This window comes from Homarus americanus, unplaced genomic scaffold (assembly GCF_018991925.1).
Source record: "Homarus americanus isolate GMGI-L3 unplaced genomic scaffold, GMGI_Hamer_2.0 scaffold57980, whole genome shotgun sequence".
NCBI classification, from domain to species: domain Eukaryota; kingdom Metazoa; phylum Arthropoda; class Malacostraca; order Decapoda; family Nephropidae; genus Homarus; species Homarus americanus.
Window position 1 is genome coordinate 25,214,120 of NW_024716703.1, and position 9,239 is coordinate 25,223,358.

General features: G+C 36.0%; 2 protein-coding genes across 2 annotated transcripts; one reads left to right on the forward strand and one right to left on the reverse strand.

The window, feature by feature from the left end:
* Positions 1 to 858: 858 nt before the first annotated feature.
* LOC121858365 (28S ribosomal protein S22, mitochondrial-like) lies at positions 859 to 5,858 on the reverse strand. The gene is made up of 7 exons (XM_042354805.1): positions 5,714 to 5,858; positions 4,442 to 4,599; positions 3,618 to 3,782; positions 3,126 to 3,269; positions 2,707 to 2,936; positions 2,015 to 2,120; positions 859 to 1,866 (listed from the first exon to the last, which is right to left on the reverse strand). The coding sequence occupies exons 1-7, from the start codon at positions 5,841 to 5,843 to the stop codon at positions 1,744 to 1,746; spliced, it is 1,056 nt and encodes a 351-aa protein (XP_042210739.1). The 5' UTR covers positions 5,844 to 5,858; the 3' UTR covers positions 859 to 1,743.
* A 296-nt stretch (positions 5,859 to 6,154) lies between these two features.
* On the forward strand, positions 6,155 to 9,239 carry LOC121858366 (U6 snRNA-associated Sm-like protein LSm7). The gene is made up of 3 exons (XM_042354806.1): positions 6,155 to 6,184; positions 7,221 to 7,446; positions 8,844 to 9,239. The coding sequence occupies exons 1-3, from the start codon at positions 6,176 to 6,178 to the stop codon at positions 8,981 to 8,983; spliced, it is 375 nt and encodes a 124-aa protein (XP_042210740.1). The 5' UTR covers positions 6,155 to 6,175; the 3' UTR covers positions 8,984 to 9,239.

Consider the following 9,239-nt stretch of genomic DNA (forward strand, 5'->3'; position numbering starts at 1 on the left):
TTTACTTTGTTGAATTGTGGCTCATTACTTCATCCACTTTTAAATTAATACAAGACAGCAGTTTGTGACACTCAGGTAATACTAAAATACAGATACTGTACTTTATATTACCAACTTCACTGGACAGAGAACTAAATTTAAGTTTGCAGCCAAAAGATCAAATTAAAAAAAAATTTATTAACGTACAGTATTGTATTGCAGTAAACCCTCAACATTCGCGGGTTTAACCTTCACGGATATGATTATTCACAAGTACAACCATCATATACCTGTTCATTATTCTCAGGCATGAGGTTTGGTTATACATGGATTGTGGCTGCATTTTCTTAGTTCTGCATTTCCATTGGATACATGTGTAGTGTACATGACAATACCATGCGGGACGCCGTGCATCGCAGCACGCTCTCTGTCTCCAGCCTCCGTCACAGTAAGGCTGGTTTCACACCAAGCTGTCACGACGCGATATGACACCACCAGTTAAAGAATTTTGATGAAGCCAACTCACACTGGACGCAACACAGCAAAAACATCAAGTCTGGTGCTGCCTGCCTGCAGTTTGTCAAGGCCAATCAGATTCCATACTCCAAAGGGTGAAGATGGCTGAATGTGATGTAGAGGTTGATCTCGCTCATGCAAGAGAGGAAGGCAATGTATGACTTCACTGAAGGATCACAGCAATAGAGGAATTTGGGATAAGTTTTGGGAGGATATTTCAAATGATCGGAATATCACCGGTAAGTAATATACAGGTACTCCTCGACTTACAACAACCCGGATATACGACTGCCGTAGTTGTATAAAGTCACGGGGTAAATTTCTCTCTTGTGGTCATTAATAAATTTCATTAAAAATAGTATGTTTCTTACTCAAATTTATTAACATGGATTTCTCAAGACAAGAACTAAAAACTTGTTCTACATGATATGGACTTCTTCAATCACAACATTCTCAACAACAAGAAAGCTTATATTTACACTCTTGATTAAAACAAATATAACTAGACTTACTAAGCAAACCATTTTTCCTGTGTAACTGATATTGATTGTGCTTTCAGAGACACAAAGGCATTTACAATCGGTCTGCCAAGAAAGATACAATACATCTAGTGTTATACCCATCTCTCTCTTTCTCTCTCTATTTATATTCTCCAGCTTAGTGGGAGTTGAATCAAGGGGGTACAAAAGCTGCAGGGAAATAATAGGGAGAGAGATTTACAACACAAGTGACATAAATGAATTAAAGTAAACACGGTAGACCCTTGCCATTCACTGATTTGCGATTTTGACAATTCGCGGTAAGCAGATGGTGGCTAGCTTGCAGGCCTTTTCCCTCAGCACAACGAGTCACCCCACACAGCATCTTGTGTGTTGTACTCTCAAAAGTTTAGTGTTTATGTGTGAAATGGCCCCTAAAAAGACTGCCTAGTGCTAGTGGAGTGAAATGTAAAAGACAGAAGTCAGTGATGACCCTGACAAAGAAAGTTTTATTATTAGATAAGTTAAAAGAGGGGACGAGTGCTGCTGCAACTGGTCAATTGTTTGGTATAGGTATATACAGTACTGCACTAAGGTAGTATAAGTTGCTATTCGCGGTTTTGCAAATTCGTGCCATTTCTTGGAACCTATGGCAAGGGTCTACTGTAGTAAAAATGTCCATATTGTACATATTAATCACTAAATTGTACTGCTATGCTTTCTTACATAAGTATGACCCATCTTCTTTCTTTACTCTTGAGAAGTTAAATTATAATCCATGAGCTGTTTTGATTTCCTCCTGATATTGCTGACGTTCCTGAATGATATCTTGGTATGCTTGAATGGCCAACTGCAGCTGAGGTCGTTGCAATGAGTCATAATCAACATATGCCTACAAAAGAAACAGGTAAATAAAAGTAATTTCAAAACATTCAGTGATTAATAAAACAGATTAAGTTAATAGCCATACCTTTAACAGATTTGTCAATTCTCGATCAAGCAAAAAGAGAGAAAAAACTATTAATCTTGCTGGTACTTACCTTAACAAAATCCAAGTGTTGTTTGGGATCAACATTTAATGCTATGGACTTGGATGATGTGTGAATAAGCTGATGGAGTTGCACAATGTCTGCACAAGATGACAAGCTGTAGACATATATAGTTTGTTATATGGCTTTAAATACAAAACAATAAATACATCCTACTTACACTGGCCTTCACTATGACTAAAAATAACTGTATCTAGCTATTAAGATTTTTTTTCTTTCACTTGACTGTGGATAAAAGTAAGGTCTCACAATTGTGAATTTGCAAGGGTCAGGTGTATTTATCAGCACTTAAATAATAATATTGAAGTGGATTATGTACCTCCATATATCCTGGTATATTTATGAATCAGTTCTCTTATTGTACAAATAGCCAAATTGAGCCATCATGTATAACTTAAAGGTAACAAATAATGTAGTTAGGAATATATCTCCATATCAAATACTATGCATCCAGTGTCCTGTTCACACAAGTGTATCACCATCAACCATTTTATAAAGGTGATGTCAGATATAATCAAAGAGGACTTGTCTAGGTCTACATGTAACAATTACAAGCGAGTAAAGTTATATAGAAAACTCCATTATACTGTTCCTTCTATGATGACTTTGTTTTTAGTTTTGATTCTGTCACATTCTACAATGGAGCAATCTTTCCTTAAATGCCAAGGTTTAAGACAACTTACTTTTCTTGTTGTATAAGACTGATTAATAAATTATCCATCTTCCTATGCCACACAAGATAGAAACACATTGGACCATAGTGGCGGGTTGAATGCAACATCTGGTAGTGACGTTTCCCTTCAATCGCTTCATAAACCATACTGCAGACGCGATGATACTCCGGATCATCAGGTTCAAATTGTGCACAAACTCGATCCAGCACAAATTCATAGTTCTCCCTCTGCAGTACACCCTGTTCGGATATATAATTCGTTTAAATTGTCTGCTCATACAGTGCATCATTTACCATGTAAGATGGTTTAGCAAAACTAAAGATAAGGATAACATCTTACAGTGGAACAAAGTTAACATCACTGCTGATATGCCAACATATATCCAGATTTATTTTTTGTTGTACATTAATTTATCGTCGATATCTAACCTGAAGGTTTTCTTCAAGGAAAATTTTGGGTTGTTTTAACTTGCGGCCTGGACGTGGGTTGTAAATTTGATTCATTCTATCTCTTTCTTCCCATGATGCATGACGAAGAGTCCCATCCATATCTCGCACGACAATATTACGTTTCTGATTATATGAAATAAATGGGCCATGTAATAAAGGTATGAGTAATAATGCCCTAAAGCTATCTAATACCTGTACAGTATTCTATTTTTTAAGTATTTGAACCATTGTTTAAATAATTGCATTATACAAACAACATGAAATTTTGAGGAAGCGTTTGGGGCAAAACAGTTTAAAAAAAATTAATAGCAACATCTGGTGTAATTATTAACAAACAGCAAGAACTACAGTACTGAACTATGTAATCTTATATTTGCTTTGAATAAAGGAGTCTTCTGTTGTGAATTAGGATGTGATACTATTTATTGTGCCCCCTGAACAATAACATATAAAACAAAGATATAAACATACTCTGTCTGATACACCGAAAGTAATATCAGTGAAAATATATTTGCAAGTGTCAAAGCCAGTCAGGGCAGGATCCCTTGATAAGATCCCAGTTATAGGCTGGCGCTCCTTCAGTACAGGTGGCATCTGAAGGATTTTCTCAACAACACCCTTAGCCTCTTCCATGCGCTGCAAAAAGAAAACTTTATTCATACTTCCCTTGCACTGAATTTGTTGTACAGGAGTGCTTCAATTTATAAACAAAAAAGCTTCAGAAAATCCTTTTGTAAATCAAAGCTATTTCCCCCATTTACTACCATTTATATGAAGGAAAATATGTTCCTAAAAAAAAATCCCCAAATGTAAAAATACAAATTATTTAGCAATTTTTGGGGGGAAACAATACTTCTCAGTGTATACATTAATCCATAATATAAAACAATTGGTAACATCCAAGGTCACAATCAAGATAATCGGGTGTATCACCTTCATTACCAAATTCCTCTTCCTGTTGTGTGGGGCCTATAAAACACTCGGAGCAATTGACAGAACTCTCATGGCTATTATCAAGATTATTGGGTGTGACATCACTATCAAATTCTTCCTCATTCATAAATTCTGCCTCTTATTTGGTGATCAGTTAGCTATACTTTAGATCAATACAGTTTACAGTAGCACCTTCATATGACTTATTATCTGTATAGTGGTATGTATACAGTATATAAGCACAAAAACGTTGCCACACACACTAGCCTGCACTACAGTACACTGCTTACTGTCCATGTTCAGCATTGGATGGACTCAGGTGCCTACATAAACAACAAAAGCATATCATCATGTTCCCTCACCTCTTGTAGTTCCTCCTCTGTCAGGAATTCATATCTTGGTGGACTGAGTGGTTTCTCGTCATATCTTCTTCTAAAGACTGCATTGAAGTTGCACCCAGTAACTCTCTTCAGTATTTCTTGAACATTTTTATCAAAGAATACAGGTGCTGGATCAACATCTGTTGCCACAAGGTACACATTAGCTCAAGAGTCTATCTATTCAAGATCATTATTGTATCAAAATTTGACTACTCTTACCACTGAGTCTTACTAAATTTTGCTCTGGTCCTGTTCATATCAGACTTAGTTCAGCAATATCTTGTTTTATTTAAATGCAGTTGGCAAAACAGGTGAAAATAACAAAACACTTATTGGAAAATAGAAGTTAATGAAGAAATTATCTTGGCTTATTTTTAAACAATATCCCTAAAACTGCTAGTTTAGGACAACCATTGTTTTTCAAATTTATCATAGATGGAATAAACTTAGTAATTTTCCTTTTTACAGTCATGTACTGTAATCATATCAAATTAGAGGATAGAGTTATTCATTGCTGTATAGTGTATCATGCAAGAGTTTTCAAAACACAACCACATACAACATGCCATAATCCAGAATTATCAAATTGCATTAAATTCTTAAAAAAAATGTGCATAATACATTAAATGAACTGTAAAACATTTTAGCTCTTATATTTAAGTTAGATTATTCCTGTTCATCACAGTACTTAGCCTTAACACAAAGTCCAAAAAGCATTACTCTTTTTGTTCTCAAGTTTTCAACAATAATCAATTTAACGAGTAATGTGATCTTAAACATTTATATTACCGTTTCTTACATTAGAACAAATTACCAACATCTGCTACCCGATACCTTATATGATTTATCAGAGAAAATGAAAGAATCTAACCTAAGAGAGATATGATCGCAGAGTACCAGCAGAGTAATACGTCGTTGATAGCACCAACCAAATCTACCTAACCAGTTCTAGGTCATTTCTGAGGTAAACATCATAGGAGAAAAAGTGTCTTAGAAGTGTCTTAGCTAATAATGATGCGAAGATAAAATTCCCAAAAGATCCGGACGGTGGCAACAAAACCTTTTCTAGTCGTTTTCTGATTTTCAACTCACGATATTTCGATTATGGGTAAAATTCGATTAAAATATCATAGAATAAAATCATCTTGTATTTGTCTGAAATTATCATAAAAAATAAAAAATATCCAATATCTAATTATGTCCCCTATCCAAGAGGTTCATTAGCATACACCATTAATGTATCTATTGACTCACCATTATATCTGTTTACTGATGAGCTACACGGCCTCTTTAAAGTTACTCCATTAAGGTGTCTGGTAGTTACTCTATGCCACAGTAGTTGTCTGAGTCGTGTGTGAAGTGACCTGACGACGGTGACCTCCATGTTGTTTACAGGATGACGAGCCTAAACTAATTGACTATATAACTTATTATACATTAATGGTAATATTGAAATGTTCTTGATAAATGATTAATATTATAATTATAATACCCAAATAGAAGGATATTCTTGATAAAAATTACTAAACTATGAAGTACTAGTAGTAAAATAAATATAGTGTTAATTATAATTTGAAAGAAAATACATTAAAAAAAATACTAATTATTCTATAAACTATATTCTATTTATAATAACAATTCACTGTAGTTAAAACACAACCTCCCTACATTAAACTATTACACCTATATTCCCCCTCCACAACAACGTTTCAAAACATGGCCTCGGTAAGCTGCATCACTCACTACCTCATACATACTAAAATACCCTTCATAATCACTGGAATATATATTAAGATAATCACTAAGCTATTATCTTACCTAAATCATCATTTGGTGTATTTGTCGTTTTATCAAATTGTCAACTGTTTATTCTCTTGAGGACCAGAGTAAGTTTGGTAATGCTTATATTGATATTTCTTTTGCTAATATCATACAGGAAGAGTGATTTTTATCTTAAATTATGTCTATAGGAGTGTAGTTTGGGTAATTATTGATGATATACCCGTCGCTGATTTTACATTGAAATTTAATTTAAAAAAAAATGAAATTTCACCTTTACAGTGGACACTCGTAGTTTGGCCAGATGTGTTATAATGGGGTTATTTCTATATAAAACTTACCCTACCCTACCCTAACCTAACCTACCCTACCCTACCTTACCTTACCTTACCCTAACCTAACCTACCCTACCCTACAACCTAACCTACCCTATAACCTAACCTACCTTACCCTACCCTACCTCACCCTAACCTACCTTACCCTACCCTACCTCACCCTACCCTAACCTACCATACCCTAACCTACCTTACCCTACCCTACCTCACCCTACCCTAACCTACCTCACCCTACCCTACCCTACAACCTAACCTACCCTACCCTACAACCTAACCTACCCTACAACCTACCCTAACCTACCTCACCCTACCCTAACCTACCTCACCCTACAACCTAACCTACCCTACCCTACAACCTACCCTACCATACCATATAACTTAACCATTAACAACACAGTTCATCAATACGGCTGCCATACCTACATCCACTACGAAAAATAAACATTCCAGCTGTGGCCAGATATTTTGTGATGGTTATGGCTGGAATCGTAAATTCCAGCCAAGTTTCACTGCACCTCTAAAGCAGACCTCTAAAGACGATTGCCTGCTAATACTAACTGAGTAGTGGTATTCTATAGTTTCCTGACTTTTGCTGTTAAGACAAATAAATGTGGATAAAATATAACTAAACGTTTTTGTCATCTTAGCAACAAGGAGGAGGTGGAGGAGAGCGCAGGGAAGGAGGTCGAGAAGGAGGACGAGATGGAGAACAGAAAGATAAGAAGAGGAAGGAATCCATTCTTGATTTGAGCAAGTACTTAGACAAGGCTATAAGGGTCAAATTTTCTGGTGGACGTGAAGCTTCTGGAATCTTAAAAGGATTTGATCAGTTGTTAAATCTTGTGCTTGACAACACCATTGAATATCTAAGAGGTAAGTGTGATTTGTATAATGCACTGTAATGTACTGTACTGGCATATATATGACCTGTGGTGAAATGGTCAGCATACTCGCCTCATTAATGAACATAACTACGTATCTCGGGTAATAAAAGGTTATACAGCCAGTCCACAGAACTCTCCAACAGCAGGAATTTTTTTGGAAAATTGTCTCAATTCTGGGTCTGCGAACGAGTTTTCGAGGTTGAAAATCAGTTGCGTTTTCTGGAAAATTTCAGAGAAAATTCTGAAAAATCTCTTCAAAATAGTTTTTCTCCAGGTCTGGGAACAAATTCCGAGGATGAAATAATGTGCAATAGGAACATGAGAATGGAGGCAACTGCAGCGGACCTATTGGCCCATACTGGGCAGCTCCGTTTACACCCAACAAATATCGCTCTTATATCCATCCAACCTATATTTGAAGCTACCCAGCGTGTTTGAGCTAATGATGGTGTTCAGTAACTTGTTCCACACATCCACTACTCTATTTCCAAACCAGTGTTTACCTATTTCACTCCTAATTTAAAACCATTGCTATGAGTTCGCTCCAGGTTAGATACCGGGTAGTTTAAATACCTTTGCTTAATCCTGATTTCTATTTGTACACCTAGAGGATTTCGCCCCTCTCTATGTCTTTCGAGGGTGTGCAAATTCAGATGCTTTAATTTTTGGAAAAATTCTGAGAAAATCTCTCCCAAACTTTCTGCTCCAGGCCTGGGGACAAAGGTTGCAGGAGTTATAAAAGACTACATCATGCTCTGCTGCTGGGTGTGTGTGTGTGGGAAGACCGTAACCCCAAATCATGGTCATAATTTCAAAATTCCTTAACAGCAAAATTTGGTAACAAGAGGTTCCATAATGTGGGGATGCCTGTAAACAGTACATGTACAGTAGCAGTTCAAAGGTTATGAATTAAATAGATACAGTACATGATGTGTAAGTATGAGTATCTTTTTAAATATTTAGTTTCATTTTAATGTTATACCAATGGTAAGTAGGTTAAAGAGAAGAAAGAAAGACAATTTGAAGGTTGTGCCGAATATAAATGAGATATTCCTTGTTTCCAGCAGACGGAGCTAAAACAGGATCTCTCTTGTTTCTGGTACACAGTATTTGTAGTGTCCAGTCATGGAAACAAGTCCTGTCAGTCCTACTTCCTGAGGCTCACGAACCTGTGAGACTTAAGAAATCGCACATTGTTAGGCCCATCGGTGGTGCACTGGGTCATGTGATGTCTCGGATCTCATGAACCTCAGGAAAGAGGACTAACAGAACTTGTTTCTGTGACTGTACGTGATCTTCTTTATGTTTTCAATCGAATGATATTTATACTGTACGATATTCCTTGCTTCTTGTAGACAATAATATGCAATATCATCGTTGTTTCAGACCCAGATGATCCCTACAAACTAACAGAAGATACAAAGGAGAGAGGGTTAGTAGTATGCCGAGGAACTGCTGTTGTTCTTATATGTCCAATGGATGGATGTGAAGCCATTGCAAACCCATTTGTTCAACAAGAGACTTAGTTATATTATTTTTCAAGCGATATCTCCCTAGCAGAACATTTATACAATTTGTACCTTTTCATATGGTATTTTAATATCTAAAATTAATTTTATTTAATGTTTTCAAGTTATGTTGGGGTAAGTGTTCATTTTAGTTTTTTTAATTCTTCTAAACCATGACAAGTAAGAGGCAGACTATGAATAAAATGTTATGGAAATACTGTGTACAACCATTATATTTTGAATATTTGTTCTGAATAAAATAATTCAGAAGCTA

What these genes read in the sequence shown, in the direction of transcription:
- LOC121858365 (XM_042354805.1), bottom strand. Translation starts at nt 5,843, where the DNA reads ATGGAGGTCACCGTCGTCAGGTCACTTCACACACGACTCAGACAACTA. An exon ending in CAGAGGAGGAACTACAAGAG is followed by an intron (nt 3,783 to 4,441) that starts GTGAGGGAACAT and finishes TTCTTTTTGCAG; the next exon opens with CGCATGGAAGAGGCTAAGGG. An exon ending in TCCTTGAAGAAAACCTTCAG is followed by an intron (nt 2,937 to 3,125) that starts GTTAGATATCGA and finishes ATATCCGAACAG; the next exon opens with GGTGTACTGCAGAGGGAGAA.
- LOC121858366 (XM_042354806.1), top strand. An exon ending in CACCATTGAATATCTAAGAG is followed by an intron (nt 7,447 to 8,843) that starts GTAAGTGTGATT and finishes TCGTTGTTTCAG; the next exon opens with ACCCAGATGATCCCTACAAA.